This window comes from Muscardinus avellanarius (genome assembly GCF_963383645.1).
Source record: "Muscardinus avellanarius genome assembly, chromosome: 1".
Taxonomy (NCBI): Eukaryota; Metazoa; Chordata; class Mammalia; order Rodentia; family Gliridae; genus Muscardinus; species Muscardinus avellanarius.
Genome location: NC_137786.1, coordinates 195,656,216 through 195,676,049, shown reverse-complemented (window position 1 = coordinate 195,676,049; position 19,834 = coordinate 195,656,216). Strand labels below are relative to the sequence as shown.

General features: G+C 45.5%; 1 protein-coding gene across 3 annotated transcripts in view; it reads right to left on the bottom strand.

Annotated features, from left to right (window-relative positions):
• The window catches only part of NELL1 (neural EGFL like 1), a gene marked incomplete at both ends in the record, with an annotated part of 934,260 nt that extends 925,733 nt beyond the window's left edge, over window positions 1–8,527 (bottom strand). For 2 of the 3 annotated variants that reach the window (XM_080695280.1, XM_080695281.1), the window contains 2 exons: window positions 639–767; window positions 8,449–8,503. In XM_080695280.1, coding sequence (XP_080551406.1) covers window positions 639–767; window positions 8,449–8,503 — 184 coding nt within the window. Of the gene's footprint in view, window positions 1–638; window positions 768–8,448 lie in introns of all 3 variants that reach the window. The other variant, XM_080695282.1, reaches the window with a different exon arrangement.
• Between the last annotated feature and the right edge of the window lie 11,307 nt (window positions 8,528–19,834).

Below are 19,834 nucleotides of genomic sequence, written 5' to 3'. Positions count from 1 at the left end.
ATCCTGGTAACAGCCCCATGTGGTAGATGTTACAAGGGTCTTCAGTTTTCAATGAAGACGCTCAGGTGTCATCAAGATAAACAATTGCCTCAAGTCTCAAAGCCATTAAGTGGAGACTGATCCTGGGCAGTGGGATCCAACGCCCATGCTTCTAGGAACCTCACTATACTAGCTTGATAAATACTTGCTGAGTAATTTGATGAACTGCAATCAAGTTTACAGTTGGTGAAGTCAATGAAGCTGAGTCCCAAAGAGAACATGACCATGAGACTTCTCTGTGCTCAAGCCCACCCATGAGAGGAGGGGTATTAGTATAGGTAAAGATAAAGATGATAGCTGGAGAAATATCCTGTAAAAAAATAACAGCTAGCCAATGGTTTTCAAATTTACCAATTAATTCCACTTTCAGGTGACCACCCAAATCCCTAGGGGAACATTTCATCCTTAAACAAAACATTTTGCCACTATACCCTTCCTGCTCTCAAAAGCATTCCCCACAAATCTGCGTATTCTTCTGAACAGTAACACAAGAGAAACAGAAAAGGTGATCGATAGACAAACACAGACCAGGTCAATTCTTCCCAGACCCACCCTCCTGCCCACCTTGGGCCCCCATGCAAAGGAGGAAGTGCCTTTACCTTGAAATAAAAATGCTTTGCTGGTGTTGTGCAGCCCAGATACCTGAGTGACTCCAAAGGTGGTATTCACAAGGTCAAGTTCAGTGATAATATCCATCTGAAGGTCAGGGTCCATCCCAAAGCCCACAACTGGAAAGGAACAAAGAGCTGTTTTGGCTTTAAAGGCAGATTTCTAAGCAGCAACACAGACGCAAATGGCAGGAAACAAAAGGGGGAGGGGAGCTACTCAGAGACTCTCCCAGGAGGGTAAAGAGCAGCTGGGCCCTGTTGCCCCACTGACAGTACACTTTCTTTTTACCTCTCTCCAGCCCCACTTCCCATTATAGATGGCTAATTCCTCATCCAAAATTCCTGGAGCCAAATATATTTGAGAATTCAGAATGCATCATATGTTAGAAAGGTAATATGGGCTGTGTGTGGTAGTGCATCCTTGTAATCCCACTACTTGGGAGGCTGACACTGGTTCGAAGCCAGCCTCAGCAATTTGGTGAGACCTAGTTTCAAAATAAAATTTTTTTAAAAAAAAAAAGGGCTAGGGATGTTCCTGGGAGGTAAAACGCCCTGGGTTCAATCCTCAGTATAAGAAAGAAAATAAGGAAGAGCCATATAAATACATCGTACATGACACCATTAGCAAAGTACCCCATAATAAATTTAATAATACTCCCAATTTGAAATGTATGGTTTCCTCAAATTCACATAAAAACTATAAATAGCCTGATAAATGTTTAGATCACATTTTGCCACCAAATGAGTTCATCTTGGGATAGGTTTTGTTATCTGGAGAATTATGGAAAAATATTAGTTTCCTAAGTTTTTTATTTTTTAAATTCAGGGACTGTGGATCCAGCATTGCAGCCCTGATCTACCTGCCTCAGCAACTGTTGAAAAATCTGACACCACCAGTGAAGACCTGCACAGAGTGCTCCCAGCTAATTAGGTCCAACCACCGAAAATGAGCAGGAAGAAAATGGAGAGCACCCTTGTCCTACTGGAGAAGGGTGGCAGAGGTACTAGCCAGAAAAAAGAATCCTTGGATTAACAGATTTATATTTCCACTACAGATGATTTCTGGAAGTTAGATATACCCTAACAAGTCTTGTCAGAGAATCTCAGTGCCAACAATCTGGCACTGAGTCTCCTCCTCCCTTGTGTGAGAAAGGCCAGTCCACAGGGTGTCTCCTGGCCCCGGGACTATTCAGTGGAATGATTCATTCACGATTGCCAAGCAGCTTCCAACCATTCATATATGGATATATTAATAAGGCCACAGATCACTCGAAGGGACTGTGCTTACGCCATTCATAAAGGCCGCGTCTGTCTACGCTTATCTTCTCAGTAGTACAGTTCTGATTGCACAGTTGGAAATGTTTTAATCAGCAACAGCTGTCAACTTCTATCTGATGGTAATGCAGTCATGGAGGCAGGATTCAGAAGAGGCTTGGACCCAATTTGTCCCACAAAGACTGAGTGAATATTCATCAGGACATCATGAACCATCACAGCCTCACCGGGCCCCCAGCTCTACTCACCCCTCAGCAGCCCTACAGATTAGATAAGGGAGGAAAGTCTCTCTGTGTGTCTCTCTCTCTACTTTTTTTCCTTCCCTCTGTTAGGAAACAGGAACTTGCTGCAGCACTCTAAACTACTGTCATCAGAAGGTTGGTCAGGAAGGGCTCTTTGGAGCTGAAACTTGTCATTGCCAAGGCAGGAAATTGGTTATATTGAAGACACAGTGCATATAACTGCCTTCTCGGTTTTTGTCAGGCTTCTCTTTGTCTTCTGAACTGAAGGTGTAAGTTTTCTCCTCTGAAAAGCAGCCAGTCATAGAATCAGTGCACCCAAAGGCAAATCTTACTTTCATTGATTCTGCATTCACCCATTAGTCATCTTTTTAACAGGGATTAGCAAGGGCTAGCTCTGCACCATACATATTGCTAGGCACTGGGGAGGTCCTCCTGAAGCTCCAACTCCTGGTGGAGGGAGTGGAACAAGAAATAAAGAAGATAGTTTGAAGTAACAATAATGTCGTGAAGAAGATAAAGGAGTAACAGGATAGAAAGTAACTTGGGGGGGGGGGCTACTTTAGATGATGGGATAAGGGAAGGTTCTTTGGAGCTAAAACCTAAATGACTAGAAGTAACAAGGTCTGGGGGAGAGATTTCTCAAAGATAGAGAACAGTGAGTTTAGACCAGAAATATACTCTGGTTCAAGAAACAGTGAAGATGCTAGTGTGGCCACAGAAGAATGGGCCAAGGGGAGAGGGACAGAAAATGATGCCAAAGGGTAGGCAGGGGCCAGATCATAAAAGGCCTTGTCACCCACAACAAGGAGATAGGATATTATTCTGATTCTAATTGGATATCATCAGAGGGTTTTAAGAGAAAGGATATATCTGTGTTTTAAATATAATCTACCTTTAAGTTTCTACTTGCCTGCTCTTGCTCATCCTATACATAGACTCAACTCACTAATTCCTTTTCTGTGCAAAGCAGAACTGAGCTGGATGGTTGTTGTTGTTGTTGTTATTTGTGGCATCAAGGGTTGAATCTCTGAGCTGCACCCCAGCCCCTTTTATTATGTTTTATTTTGAAACTAGGTCTCACTAAATTGCTGAGAATCTTGCTAAGTTTCTGAGGCTGTCCTAGAACCTGTGATTCTCCTGTCTCATCATTGCAAGTACTGAGATTTCAGGCATGTGCCACCATGCCCAGCTAGAGATAGATGGTGTTCCATCACCCCAAGACACGGCACCAAGCCTGTTGTTGAGATGTGTGATGTTTTTCTCCAAGTAAGCTTGAATGCCAGCAGTTCTGTGATCACCTTGAAAAGACAGGAAAGGAACTAATATTTCAGTTTGATCTATGGTGTTCTACACCTATATGGCAGAAATTAAATCAAGCGTGATCTCAGAGGACCTCCAAGCTGGTCTTTCTTTGGCCAGGAATTTTGAAAATGGCCTGGAGAATGTGCCCTTCACTGGACACAAAAAGAAAGTGTCCCTGTAGCTCCAGCGCCTTGCATGGGGTCTGACATATTGAAGGCTTTTAATTTAGGACCAATTAATTAACTAATCCATGGGTGCATGGTCACTGCTTTTGGAAGAATAACCTCAGAGCAAACTGCATATCTGGCGATACCATGAGAAGACGGGGTGTCATAGAGGCCAGGGAAACTTGCTGAAGGGACTGTGGTTGGCTGATTAATTATTGGCTTCAGATCTTTACCCTCCCATATCCAACCCCTATTCTATGTGACTTGGCAATTCCTTCCACTAGAATGAGGGGTAGCCTCTCCATCCCTTGACTTTGAGCTCAGCCATGTAACCTGTCTTGGCCAGCAGGATGTTAGTGACATTACTCATGTGGAGGCTTGGATATCCTTGCACAGTGGGACTAATTTTCTTGTGCTTCTGCCTCATGATGAGAAGAATCAACCCTGTAGTCCTACGAGCCTGAGAAGACTGAGACATGTAAAGCAGGACCCTACTCAAATTTGGACTGAACTCAGACAAACCTGGCCGATATAAGGCAACACCAGTCCAACCTACAAATCTGTGAACCAAAATAAATGATCATTGTTTCAAATCACAGAGTTTTGGGTGTTTTGCTGTATGCAATATATTGCAGCAATAGTTAGCCAATGCAGGGACCCACCATGATGGTCATCCTACAGATACCCTAATCCCTCAGACTTGAAAGATTGCCACTGAGCAAGCCTGAAAGGCAGCCAAGCATCCTCGACAAAATGGATGGTGTCCTTAAATTCTCATTGCCAAACCAGAACACAGCACTCTTGCTTCATCCAGAAGGTGTTATGAAAACACTAAACCAAACGCCAATTCCAGTCCTATGTCTCCTCAATACAAATTCCATGCCCTTGGAAAAAACCACTTTCTCAGTTTCCTCATCTGTAAAAGGAGACAATAATATCCCCTCCCGGCCTCCTGAGGTCTCAGTGAACCTCCAGCTGCTCAGTCTGGCACAGTCAGTGTCCAGCTGGGATTCGCTCCACCTGTCTTTGATAACACTAGTTCCCCACACCATGCCAGCTCCCTGAGCTTCAACTCCACTGGAATCAAGCAACAGATGCAGATGCTCTTCCCCTAATAACTGTTTGGCTCTTTTTTATGAAAACACCCCCATAAAGACAGAACAAGAGAAAAGAATTCAATTAGGCTTCCAGATACAGTTTTCATCTCCCTTTTTAATTGCCCCCCTTCAGGATGAAAATTCCCAGTGCCAATAGCAGGATGTGTACGTGATAGCACTTTGCACACTGCCTAGGGAATCAGAAAACCTATTAATAAGGCAGCATTACATGGCCTCTGCTGAACCTTATGTAGTTTGAGTGTTGGTCCCATTACATTTGTTTTCCTTTAATGTTCCTACTTCTTGTCCAAGCATGGAGCACCTGCCCTTTTCCAGGAACTCGATTAAAGTTTTCTACGTTGACATAAGGGCTCTACAAATGACGGAAACTGAGAGTTAGAATTAAACAGAATAAAAAGTTCCTGGGGAGGAGATATTTTAAAAACCTGGGAGAACAGTGTCGTGAAGGCACTTGAGGCCTGGCTCTGGGATGCAGAGCCCCAACCTTAAGCCAGGACACCTGCTGCTGCTGGCCACTCCTTAGCCCTTCCTGCCCAGGGAATGCTGGAGCCCAAATCTTGCTTCAGTTCACCTTTGACGCCCAGGGCCTAGGCTCCAAGAAAATCCTCCTGAACCTTACTTCAAATCAAATCCGGATCATTGTCCATGGTCTTCCTGATCCATGCGGAGTAAAATAATGCTGGAAAGATGCTCTAAGACCTCATTTACCAGAAGAACCTCACAACCACTTGATCGGTTCTTAATACCCCAAAACAATTTTCTAGAAAATTATGCCCTATGATTTTTCCAAGTTGACTGATATTTTACACTATCACTGGAGGTTGGGGGCTCATGTTCACAGCCCCATTATTCAATTTATAATTAATGAAACATCTGGGAACGGCTTCAAAAATTTTTTTCTCCTTTCCAGCAGGTGGCAGCAAAAGGCATTCCCTTCATCCTCTACCCTGGTGACCAAAATTGGAAAGTAAGAGAAGAATAATCACTGAGTGCATTTTATACTTCCAGTCCACTGGAGAAAACTCACGGACATGATGTGATTTTGCTATTGAAGTGGCCTTATAAATGTTTATTATCAGTTATGCAGTTGGAAGTCCTAGATTTTTTTTTCACCCAGAATAAGAACAAGAACTAGAGAACAGCATCTCTTCTTCGGACTCCACTTCACACCCTAAAACAAGTTCTCTGAACAAGAGCAATGTAAGTAGTTTCCTTATGACACCTATCATTAGATCTTCTCATATGTAACCGCTTCTGCTCTGCAGTCTTGCTTTAATTAAACTGTGCCTGATACCATCTATTCATTTCCATTAAAAGTCGGCGGTATCTGAGCAGCTCACTAAGTGAACCACACATTTATTTCATCTAAGACTGTTACCAGCCAAGACAACAATTGTCTCACTTGACAAACAAACTTTCCAAGCAGCTGTGTGGATCCTGATAAACTAATCACCAGCCGGGCTTCACTACTGTAAAACTAGGGATTTCTGGGCAAAATCAAAGAGACCCCCCCCCGAAGGTTAGCATTTATTCCCCTCAAGCTAAAAGAAATTGTAAGTGTATGAATCAAGAGATAATTCCCTCCCTGTCTGATTCTTCAGATAGCTTTTATAGAAGAAATGTGTGGCCTCTGATGTTTCAGTAGACTAAGTGCCATAGAAAACCCAAGCTCTCCAGGCAACAACCATGACTGCTGGATCAGATCCTTCTGTGCTTCTTTGCCTTTGCACAAGTTTTTCCCTCTGCCTGGAGTGCTTTCCCACTTGATCCCTCCAAAGCCTTCAAGACACAACTCTCAAATGTCACCTCTAGAGTAAAGCCTTCCCAGACCAACTTCCTATAACCTAACCCTCCCCATCAAGCTGTATAACAAAATGCTTTCCCTTAGCTCTCTAGAGGCTCCACTCAATGGCAAGTTCCCATGGTCAAAGACCACCTCGTTTCCTCTTTATGTAAGTTATCCGGGCGTCTAACAAGACAAACAGTTGAGTGAAAAGGGAAATATACAAATGAATCTTCCCCTACAACCAATTTTTTAAAGACTTAAAGGGGACTAGGAGTGGGGGGGGGGAGACCTAAGTCTTAAAGATCTCCCCCACAAAGCAATGAGCCCTGGAAACACCATCCACTTTTTGGCAACTTTTCAAAGGAGTAGTGATAACAAAGGACTTGGACATATTTAGTCGTGTAAAATGACCCCTACCTCCTCCCCCGCCCAGCTCCTCTGTAAGATGCCCATCAGCACCACACCCCAGTCTCCGGGCGGGGGCCACGGCACTAGGACACCTTCCTTCCAGCATGTCCTGGGTCTTAGAAGCCTAACATCCCGCTAAGCCCGAACTGAAGTCGCTGCTCTCCAGGCTAGAATGAGTGCTGGCCTCTCAGCAGCTGGGAAGCTGAAGTGGAGACAGGAAAGGTAGAGGGTTTCTTTTGTCCCTGGAGAAATCTCTCCCGGACGCTCCTGATTAAGCAGAGGAAAGCCGCTGCTCGGTCCTGGGCAAACGGTAAAGACCAGCCAGAAGCTCCTGCACGTTCAACTCTGGGCTCCTCGGGCAGCTAACTGGCAAAGAGGGGCGCCTGGGGCGCGGGCAGAGGGAACTTTTTAACCAACCAAGGGCCGTGGTCCCCTGCTCCGCACTCTCCGGATAAACTAGCTCCGCCGCCTGGGAAGGAGGCTGTGCCTCTAGGGAAGAGAAAGATCAGGGAAGAGCGAGCGACCCACCGCACATCCATTCTGGGTTCAAAGTCAGTGTGGAAGGAGTATTGAGGGTAACTGGTGCAGAACTGAAAATCCCCAGCACTCTCCCGATCAGCTGGCCCTAATTTTGCCAATTTCCTATCCCACCCACCTACTGGCTCCCTGAAGGCGGCGGCTACGAGCCAGTCCCCAAGCCCCAAAGGAGTTGGGGAGAGGGGGCCGATGCCAGCAGAAGAAAGGGTTGCGCTGGGAGTCCTCACAACTGCCGGAGGCTCAACCAAGTGGCGGCTGGAGACAATTAGCCAGTTGTCCTCCGCTGCCCCTCCCCACCCCAACCTAAGATTAATAGCTAGGGAAATTTGATTTGGAGCTTAGGAAAATCTCCTCGGATGGACTCCGCAGCGGCTCTAATTGCCTCTAATAATGGTTCGCCCGGGTCTCGGGGCAGGGAGCGGACAGAGGAGCACACTCCTGGAGTCCCCTGGGGAGAGTCAGGAAGGGACGGGGAGGAGTCGCGGGGTCCGGCTTCTCCCGCAGCTCTCTCCCGCGCCCCGCCGGGTCCTCCGGGGCCGAGCCGCGCCCGCCCGCCGCCAGCGCTCTCTCCCGCGGCTTCCACCGCACCTGTCAAGTTCGGGGACCCGAGGCCCGCCTGCCCGCCCTGCTGCGGATCGGACTCCCTCGGACCCGGGAAGCTGATCACTAGCAGCAAGAGGGTGCAACCCCCCATGGGGCCGCGCCCCTCGCTCCGGAGTCCCTGCAGCGACGTCCCGGGGGAGGGGACACCCCTCGGGGGCATCTTGTAGCGCCTGAGTCCCATTCCTCCCCCTTTCACCCTGAGCGGGACAGAGAAAGCTAAGAGACCGCCCGATCCACGCTACCTCCCTTCCCCGGGCAGCGCGGAGCTGGGCGCCAGGTCTTTCTGCGCCAATGTGGGCGCCAGGCAGAGCGGCGGGTTCCCCCCTCTGCTCGAATTCCTCCAACCGTCCCAGCCCTGCTTACCTGTCCTGGCGGCGCACACACAGAACCATAAAACTAAAATCACATCCATCGGCATTGCTCCCCAGGGTCCCCGCCTAGCGGGGCGCGCCAACGCCGGGAAGAAACCGACGCGCCCGGCTCGGGATGCGCGCGGGGCTCCGAGCCGCCAAACTTGCTGGCGGGCGGCTGGGGAGGCGGCTCCGCAGCGCCGGGCGCGGCGCTCGCTCGGGGATCGCGCCGGGGAAGGCAGCCCCGGCCGCCCCGCCCCCAGCCCGCCCCCCACCGCGGGCGGCGGCGACGCGGGGCTCGGCCCCGGCCCCCGCTGCGGCTGCGCCCGCCTCGGAGCTGGGGCGGGGCGCGCGGCGCGGCCACTCCGGCAGGTTGCCCTCCGCGCCCGAGCGGATCCGCCTCGCCTCCTGGGCCCGGGGACCTGCGAAGACCCGGGAGGCCGGCGCGGCCGCAGCTGTCACCCCGAGCACCCGGGCGGGAGTCCCGGGACTCGCGGCCGAAAGGGAGGAGCCGGAGGCGCCAGGCTCACGCGCTCCAATCCCGCCCCGCCGCCCTCGCCGCGGCCGCCGCCTCTGCCTCCGCGCGGCGCTGGGGGCTGCCCAAGTTGCTACAGTCCATCCCGGCTGAGTCGAAAAGCCGCCAAGCCCTGCTCCAGGGGGTTCCCCCACCACCCCACCCTGGAAGAATCCAGACCCAGGCGATGCCGCCGAGAATACCCCACCGCTCCTCTGAAAACAATTACTGGGAATTTGCTCTGACACCTAGGGGGAGGAGAGGGACGTGGAAGCGATGCTGGCTGAGTCTGCTGGCCACCTGCACCTCGGTCTCCTCTCGCCAGGCGGGCCCTCAGAACTGGGTTCAGGCTTTGGGGGTGCGGGAAGAGGGTGCCGAGGCGGAAGGTGCAGAAAAAATAGGGGTCCCTGAGCTGAAGAGATCTGCGGTTGGGGCTTGGGGAGTCTATTTGCAAACCTCATTCAGTAGGGCGAATGCTGCCACATAGGGGAAATTCTTAACCATATTTTTTTCTTTTTGTGTGACTTCCTTGATGGTTTTGTCAAAAACCTACTGGCCTTAAAAAAAAAACAAAACACAAGCCTTTAATGGTTACATTTTGGGCTCTCCTGCAGTTCCTGAGAGAATGTGCGTTCTCTCTCTCTCTCTCTCTCTCTCTCTCTCTCTCTCTCTCTCTCACACACACACACACACACACACACACACACACACACACACACCAACACACCATATCTGGAGATATGGGCTTTTCTTTCAGCCTTTGGAGAGGAGGGGTCCTCTACCCATACTACCTTCAGGGCCCCAACTTTCTGTTTGACAGCATCCAGGTTGGAGAGCTCTGTCCCCTTTCCTATTTGTTCCACTTCCATCCAAGAGTGTTACTGATAACTGGAATGTAGAGTCAGGAAATCAGGAGTTGACAGGAGGATCTTCGCAGGTTCGAGGCCAGCCTCACTGGCTTAAGAGAGCCTGTTTCCAATAAAATATAAAATAGGTCTGAGAGTGTAGCCCGGAGGTAGAAGGGTTTCCAGGAACCCCAGTACCACACACACAAAAAAAAAAAAGTAGGAATTGACAGACCCGTGGTTTGCATGCCAGTGCTGTCTGAGCCTCTGTCCCACAGCACCACTCCTGTGACACTTAAAACATGAGTCTCAGGGGGAAAATGAACCCCCTCTTCCTCATTTCCCAGGAACCAATTCTAAAGTTTGCAGATCTGCTTCAGGAATATGGAATGAGAGAGCCTTGCTCACATTTGCACACCCTCTCCCTTCCCATGTGCTTAGGTCCTACACAGCTTTGGCCCCATGAACCCCAATGAAGGTCATTGAATTAGCAGCACAGCTAATTAAGAAAGATTTTTACCTACAAGCTCTTCTGATCTCTGGCCTATTTTTGTGGATATTTCTGTATGCAAGCCACTGTCCCACTGGCCCTGTACCTTGTAGTCCCTTATCACACAAAAAAAGAAAGAAAGAAAGAAAGAAAGAAAGAAGAGCAAACACGTGAATTCCAGATGGAGAAATGTACTGTTCAATCCTGAAGGTCGGCAGGAAAATTAAGAGATAATCTGACACATGGCTCAGCTGATTCTCCTCCACTACCAGAATTCAACTCCAGCCCAAAGGGGACCTCTCTGCCTTGACCCTGTGTCTTCAACAGAGTCCAGACTTTTTTTTTTTCTGCCTGGAGCATGTTACATTTTAAAGCCAATGTTGAAATCACACACACTGCCAAATAGATAGATAGATAGATAGATAGATAGATAGATATAGATATAGATATAGATATATGGTTTCCCAAATCTAGCTGAACTTTGTGGACAGGACACCATACTCCTTGTGTGTGTTAGAGCTATGTCCCCTGCCCTCTTCTGTCCTTAAATACACTTCAGCAGCCTTTAATAGCTTAAGATTGTTGTTCCCAAGTCCCTTTTATTGATCTCAAAAATCCCAGAATCCTTAAAAGTCACAGTAATCCCAGCAAGGGGAAAAGGTGGCCTGGGTAAGACTTTTAGAGCTCTCTCTTCAAGTCTCCATGTAATTAGCTGGTCCTGTGGGATGGGGCTTTTAGCTTGTTCCATTAAAAAATAAAGTGAGACATATGTTCTGTCATAGTTTTGCAGCATCGCATCCATTAACGGTAACAAGAGTTAATCTTAACAAGGTCATAAATCTTTCCTGGATAACTAAGCACTTCAATCTTCTGTGAGTGCACTTCTTGAGTGGGGATTTTGAAGGTATAGGTCCAGTAGGCTTAAGAAACTATCATAGAATAGGCCCAGCACATTTCTGTACTGACAGTGAAGGGGCCACATAGTGATGTACATGCTTTATGGTTGCTATGGGAATGTGCTCAACAGAGGCAGCAATCAGACTTGGCTTACCCAATGTCATATCTCAAGTCCATCTTCCTTTTCAGTATGACCCACCACCATGGCTTCTCCAGGAGCCAGTAGCTTTCTCTGGCCATCCCTCTGCCTCTTCTTTCTGAATCCTCAATGTTAGAGAGCCCCAGAGCTCAGTCTCCTGTATTCCTCTCACCTGCTATACTCACTGTCTGTTATTCTCATCTAGTCTTAATTTAAATAATATCTAGAGATGAATGACTCTCAAATGTATATATTTTCATCCCTAGCCTCTCCTTTGAACTTAAGACTTCCATACTCAACTACCTATTAGGTATCTTAAGTATAATAGTGCCACATCACCAGAATTAAAAATGTTTGTGCTTCAAGGAACATCATTAGGAAAGTGAAAAGACAGCCCACAGAATAGGAAACAATTTTTGCAAGACATATATCAGTTTGGGATTTGTATCTACTAAAAATGTATTACAAATAAATAATAAAAGACCAACTTGAAAATGTAGAAAGGATATGAATAGACATTTTTCCAAAGAAGATATACAGTTGCCAGTAAACACATGAAAAGATGTTCAACATCCTTAGCCATCTGGAAAATCCAACAGTGAGCTACCACCTCACACACACTAACACGGCCAGAACCATAAAGATAAATAATAAGCATTTGGCAAGAAAGTGGAGAATAGAGAATGTAAACTGGTCTTCATACATTTTAGCATAGAATTGACATATGATCCATCAATTCTACTTCTAAGTATTTACACAAGACAAATGAAAACATATACCCACATGCGAACTTGTATATAACTGTTCATAGTATATTATTCAAAGTAGCCAAGAGGTAAAAATGACCCAAATGTCCACTGACTGATGAATGCATAAATAAAATGTGGTATAAGACAAAATATTGATCAGAAATAAAGAGAAATGAAGTACTAACGCACAATACAACATGGATGAACCTTGAAAACATTGTGCTAATTGAAAGAAGCAATCACACGGGACCACATATCCTATAATTCCATCTTTCTGAAATGCCTGAAAGTCAACTCTACAAAAGGAAGAAAGTTGATTAGTATCTTCCTGGTGCTGGGGTTTGAGGGGGTGCAATGAGGGGGAGACCCCTGTGGAGTGTGGGGGTTTTTGGGGGGTCATGAAAATGTTCTAAAGTTGATTGTGGTGATAGATGTAGAACTCTCACAAATATTCACATTCTATTAAAAGCTATGGAACCATATAGTTTAAATAGGTAAGTTGTATGATATGAAATTATATCTCAATAAAGCTATTTAACTCCCTTAGTGATTCTGACAAGTGACTGTGATAGGACCAAGTAGAACTTTCAATTTTTCCCTCCTTTCACCCTGTTCCCTGCTGCCTTCTAGGAGATGGCATCAGCATTTACCAAGTGAACCCACCAAACAACCCATGGTTACCCTCCCTTGCTTTCCTCGTGCCCTGCAACCAAGCCAGCAACTCTGCCATTATACCCTGAAGAAACCCACATCAGCCCTGCTGCTCCCAATTTCCTCTGGTCTATCATTAGCTCTTCCTTGGGCCATAGCTACACATTCCCAATTGTTCTCCTCACCGCCATTCTTACCCTTACAAATGTGCCACCACTGCCCCAGCAGTCATAGTCTGCCCTTTATTTTACTGATTAATTGATTGATGCTAGGAATTGAACCCAGGGGCATTCTACCTATAACCTTCAGGCCTGTTTTATTTTTTATTTTTAGATAGGGTCTCTCTAAGTTGCTGAGGCTAGTGTCAAACCTATGATTCTCCTGTCTCAGCCTCCCAAGTATTGGATTATAGAAGTGTGCCACCACACCCAGTACAGTCTGCTTTTTAAAACATGTATTAAATCATATTCTTAGCTGGGTACAGTGGCCCACATCTGTAATCTCAGTACTTAGCAGGCTGAAACAGGAGGATCACAGATTCAAGGCTAGCCTCAGCAACATAGTGAGCCCCTCAGCAACTTAGCAAGACCCCATCTCAAAATAAACAAAATAGGAGGCTGGAAATGTGGCTTAGGGGAAGAAGAACCCTGGGTTCAATTCCCAGTACCAAAAAATATCATATTCTTGCCCCCAAATCCTCCTGCAGTCATCATATTTTGAAAAAAAATTCTACTATCTTAAGCTGTTCATCTTCCCAGCTTTCTCTCTGCTCATTCTTTCCCTTCTTCTTTCCAGGTGGGCCTCCTTCCTATTCCTCAAACATACCACATTTATATCTTTCCCATTATCTTTGAGCATGTTATTCTCTCTACCTGAAATGTTCTGTCCATAAATCCTATTTTTGTTTTGTTTTATTTTTGATACTGAGGATTAAACCCAAGGGCATCCTACCTCCAAGCTATACTCCAAGCCCTATTTTATTTTTAAAATTTGAAATGGGGTCTCACTAAGTTTCTGAAGCTGGCCATGTACCTGCAATCCTCCTGTCTCAGCCCCCCACATACAGGTGTGTGCCACCATACCTGGCTTTGTGGGGGGGGGGGGTTGAACTCAGGAGCATTCTACCCCTGAACTATACCTCTGCTTTTTTATTTTTATTTTTTTATTTTGAAACATCTCACTAACTTGCTGAGTCTGGCTGTGAATCTGTGATCCTCCTGTTTCAACCCCCCAAGTACTAAGATTACAGGCATGCACCACCTCCATAAATCTTTGTATGGTTCACTTTTAATCTGACTCAAATCTCTGCTCAAATGTTGGTTTCTTTGAGAAACTCTACCTATAGAAGCTTCTCACTTTAACCTCAACATTCTCTGCTTTATTTTTCACAGTGCATCTTCCTATCTGAAATATAATTATATTTTGTTTAATAATAAAATATAAGCAAGTAATTGATACTGGGGGTTGAACAAAATCAATATAATATAAGTAAGTATAATATAATATAAGAATATGCTTACTTATGATCTCCCTGTCTCCCCTTTCCTATAATGCAATCTCCACAGGAGTAGGAGTTTTGTCTTTTTTGTACACCATAGTATCCTCCCACCTAGAGCAGCGCTGGCCCATTTTAGGGTCTTGATCATTGTCAAGTGAATGAAGCAGCTGATGCTCTGGCAGGGAGAAACATGGAGAACTGACTCCCCTCATTGGTCATCACAGGCCACAGCCAAACTGCCTTGTCCCACTGGCCACTGGAGCTGCTCTGCTGCTGACTCTATGTCGGGCAGCAGATCCCACAGAGGAAGAGTAAGAAGGGTTTCTTTTGTAGTACCCAAAGGGAATCTATAAACCACAGGTTAGTCCAAGACTCAGTAACTTTGCATCTCATTTTCCACTGCTCTACAAACCCCCCTCCCTACATCACTCGCCTTTATCTAGGCTTAAAACCACCTTTGTATTGTGGATATATAACAAGCTTCCTTGGGAAAGCGGAGAGAATGAAAGCATAGTGCTGTCACGGACTGGACTGTGCCTCCCACTCTGCCTTAAAAGACTTGTCAAAGTCCTAACCCTGCCACCTGTGAATGTGACCTTATTTAGAAATTGGGTCTTTGCAGATATAATGGAGATAAGATGACATCATTAGTGGGGACCCCAATTCAGTGACTGAAATCCTTAGGAGAAGAGGAAATTTCCATGGGAACACAGGGAAGAAGAGAATCAGGGAGAGCACCATGTGATGGAAGGTGGATATGGAAGTTTAGCTGAGGGCAGGGAAAGCCAGGGGCTACCAGATGCTGGAGAGGGCAAGGAACGATCTTCCCTTGCAGGGTGCAGAGGGAACATGGCCCCACCAACCCCTGATTTCAGATTTATAACCTCCAGAACTGTGAGAGACTAAATTTCTATGTTTTAAGTTCTCCAGTTTGTAGTGCCTTGTTATGACAACCCTAGGAAACTAACACAAGTGCCAATTTGCTGGAAGAGCCAAGAAAGTGTAAAGACACCCAAGCTCTCGTCACAAACACAGCAGCCCCAGTTCTCCGTGGAACTGTGCAAGCCTGGCTTGGGTGAATGTTTTCAATTCTTGAAGTGTATGTGCATTCATACACTTGGGCGTATGAAAGAAGAAAGGGCTTGGGTGAATATATTGGCACATATATGTCTGTTTCTATATAAATATGTAGATTCTACTTGAAAAATATAGGGTTTAAAGTGGAATCAACGTCAATGACATCCAAATTAGAGGGTCCTATATTTTGCTAAATTAAGTATTGTCCTCCTGTCTTATAGCTTCCAACACTTTTGGAACAAAGCTAGGTAGCGATCAGTAGAAAAACAGGTAGAAAAAAATCTATAGATGGACATATAAAGACATCTCATAATTCTTTGGGTGAAACTATTCTAATCCATAACATCAACAATCTTGGATGGGCTTCAGGTTTTCTGATGACAAGAATCAAAGTGTGCACATATCTAGGCTGTATTGAGCATCAAATAAAAACAAGTTAGCCAGGCATGGTGGCGCACGCTTGTAATTCCAGTACTTGAGAGAATGAGACAGGAGGATCACAAGTTTGAGGCCAGCCTCAGCTAATTAGTGAGGGCCCTTCATAACTTAGTGAGACCCTGTTTCAAAATAAAGGATAAAAATTGGACTTGAGGTATAGCTCAAAGGTAGAATGCCCCTGGGTTCAATTCTCAGTACCAAAAAAAAAAAAAGTTATCCATTCTAATAGACCAAAGAAAAGCAGACACATTGCCTTCTAAGAGACATTGGAAAGAGGGATTGGCTACTTTTATTAAGTATAACTATGGGTTGGTTACTAGGCTCAGTGTTTTCTATGAATTAATTTGTTCATTCCTCAAAATAACCCAGTCAGGTAGGTGGGATTGTTGTTTTTCATAGATATGGAAACTGAGCCACTGGCCATATAAGTAGTTGAACCAAGTTCCAGACCCAGGCAGTATGACCACAGTCTGCACACTAAATTATTAAGCTATAGTGTTTCTCCTGGGACGAAGCCTGTGGATTCAGTCTCCTTGTTTAGCTCTTGCAGGAGACTGATAAATAACAGCCCTATCCTGGCCCTGAGCTCTGAGCCAATTGAGAAATAAGGCAAGAGAATCAGCAGGAGGCCAAAACATCGCCTTTATTAATATAGAGGCAGTGATGGGGGAGCAGCCTAATGTGAGGATCAAAATGGACCAGCTATCTACCTTCCCTCCAGGCTTGTCCATGCCACAGATTTAGATGAAGAGAGGAAAAAAAGAGATCTCATTGAGAAATGATGGATGACATACCAAAAAAAAATGTTTCCTTGTCCATAAAGTAACAAGAGCCTCCCAATATCTCCCAATAGTTCCTTGTGTCTCCTACTGGCCATGTCAGGTCACCTAATGTCCTGCATCAGTAAGGATTCTATCTGGCATCACATAATAGGAAAACTCCAAGTGATTGATAGTAACTTAAGCAATAAATGTTTAATACTCTCCCATGTAAAAAAAATTCTACAGTTGGACAGTCCAAAGTTAATTTGGTTACTCAGGAGCTTAAGTTCTTTCTAGACCTCTACCATCCCTATAATTTGGTTTTTGCCCTCATTGTTGAGTGCAGCTGCTGCTCCTCCAGCCGTTATTTCCATGTTCCAGGTAGTAAATAAAGGAAAAGAATAAAGAGAAAGAAGAGCATGCCAGGGAGTCTCACATATCACTTCCTCTTATATTTGGGCAGAGTCTAATTATATGGCCAGTCCTTCGTGTATCTGTTATATAGCAATAGTTAACAACCACAAAATTTCTGTAGTATACAACACTAAGCTTTTTTCTTCCTAAATGACACATAATACTGGGGAAGAATTAATATTGTTGAAATGTCCAGACTATTCAGCAGCACTAAGCATTTCTTCTCACAGGCCTGCAGGTTGGCCAGGGTTCAGCTCCTCCAGGCTGACCTCCGATGGGCAGGACCACTTCAGGCTACAGGGACTGGGCTGATTCTACCTCTCACTGCAAGTCTATTTCAATTGAGTGACTCTGTCCCATGTGCCTTTCCTTGGGCCAACAAACTAGTATGGACTTTTCTTCTCAGAGCCCAAAGAAGCACCAAAGAACAAGGAGAAACAGGTGAGACCAGCTAAGGTCTCGATGCAAAACTGTCACACCACCACTTCTGCTCACATGTTATTGGTACAGGTGTGCACTACCAAGTCCAAAGTCAAGGGGCAAAGAATAAGATCTGCCCATGATGAGGACCCAGAAGTATAGAAATGAAACCAGATCACTCTACAATGCCCGGCTACAAGAGAACCTAAAATTTTTCTGTTTGGGTTGCATAGCAACTAACATGCCCAAAGTCAGAGATGTTACTAAAGAAGGGCAGAAATCCAGAGGCAGTTATCTGTCTCCTCCACACTCCCTCACACTGTACCAATTTTGTGAAACACCAATATATGCTGAGGGCAAGTTCACTGCAATTCTTACCCTCACCTGAAGACACTGTGTATGGAATTAAGGACAATTCATGAGAAAGCAAGAGAAGAGAGGGGGTGTAGACACACTTGGGCCTGTGCTTACCAGCATCCAGGTGAGGTAGAGGAACTTTTTTTTTTTAACATGGTCTACCTGCAAGCCTTATGCCAAGAAAGATCAAACTCATGTGATCTCAGAAGGTAGGACCCAAGCTTCTCTCTGTGCATCTCTCCAAGACATCAGAGGTAAGTGCCACTTGATATAAAATGGCAAGTGAACTGGGGTGAAATCGTGCAAAAAAAAAAAAAAAATCCTTCATTTTTAGGTATAACCTCTCAGCCTGTCTTCTTTTTTTTTTTCTTTTTTTTTCTTTTTTTTTTTTTTGGTGGTGGTACTGGGGTTCCTGGAAGGCCTTCTACCTCTGGGCTACACTCCCAAACCTATTTTATTTTTGGAAACAGGGTCTCTTAAGCCAGCACAGCTGGCTTTGAACCAGCGTGATCCTTCTGTCTCCACCTCCCAAGTGTGGGGATTACAAGTGTGCGCCACCACGCCCGGCTCAGCCTGTCTTCTGATGAAAAGAGTCAAGAGGAACCAAGTTATGGTATTAAAATATCTGGACTGCCGGGCGTGGTGGCGCACGCTTGTAATCCCAGCGCTTGGGAGGCGGAGACAGGAGGATTGCGCAGGTTCGAAGCCAGCCGCGCTGGCGTAAGAAACCCTGTTTCAAAAATATAAAATAGGTCTGGGAGTGTAGCCCGGAGGTAGAAGGGCTTCCAGGAACCCCAGCACCACCAAAAATAAAATAAAATAAAATATCTGGACTGCACCAAGTACTGTGTGCATGAGTCCCTGCCACTTTGAACTTCATTATGATGTGAGATTACAATACACCAGTGAAAGCATATTAAAAAAAATACAAATAAATAATCTGGACTTTCTTAAGGCTGCTGAGCCCTCTCCAAGGCCCTGTGTGCCCTAGCGCTTCCACTAGACTCCCAGATTCCACCGTGGTTCAGCAACTAATAAAACAACAGCTGGCATGGCTGGTATGAGAATCCAGGATGGTCTCCACCCTCGTTGTCATGTCTGTTCCTATTGGATGATGTCCTATGTGAAGTGATTGTTCAGATTGTGAAATATAAGCCCCTATGGGCCCAGTTTTGGAAGTCAGAAAGAAGACTTCAGCCAAAAGACTTTTAAATATGTGACCCAGTGTCTTGGAATTCACTCCGAACACTTTTGGAAAGCTGACACAAATTCCTTCTGCTCCAACCCATCCTTGACACTGGGATTGGTTTAATTTTCCAAACGTATACTCCAACACTAACAGTAAACACCTGATACTTACATGAGGTGTTACTTTTTAGAAAACAATTTGACCTGCAAATTCTTATTCGCATAGCGATATGTAAAATGGGCATAATCATCCTCATTTTATAAATGAAGAAACTGAGATCATGCCAACAAGGGAAAGAACTGACACTTGAACCCAGGACAGTGCCTATTTATGGGATCAAAGACACCTCTGCCAGAAAAAACCAGCTAACGAGTGAGTGTCCTTGGATGCTCCTGGTACCTGAAAGGTAACATTTGAGCTCTGTGTTACCACTGAAGGCACTTGAATTCAAGTCCTAAACTACATCTCCAGCTTTATTCTTCACTTTCCTAATTCATACATCCTTCATTCTTGCCCCCATGCTCACTTGCTTTCAGCCACCTGGAAATCCATCCTCCTGCCCTAATGATGGTCAAAATCCCCCTCCCCCATGCACCAACACTCTAAGTTCTGAAGGCTAACCCTCTCGGTGGAAGGAATTTCTTTCTCAGCTCCCCCTCTATGTTCTCTTATCCTAAGTCTTTCTATGGCTCCTGGGATTTTCCACTATATGTCTTAAATCCTGTTCCCTAGGGGTAACCCAAAGAGAGAAAGCTAGTCTTAATCATGTTTCCCTAACATCAGAACACTGAGTCTGTTCTCTGTGTAGGGCCAGTACTAAATATTTGTCTATTCAATTTTTTTTTTTTTTTTGGTGATACTGGAGATGGAACCCAGGGGCCTTCTACCTCTGGGCTACACTCTCAGACCTATTTTATATTTTTATTTGGAAACAGGGTCTCTGAGGCTGGCTTCGAACCT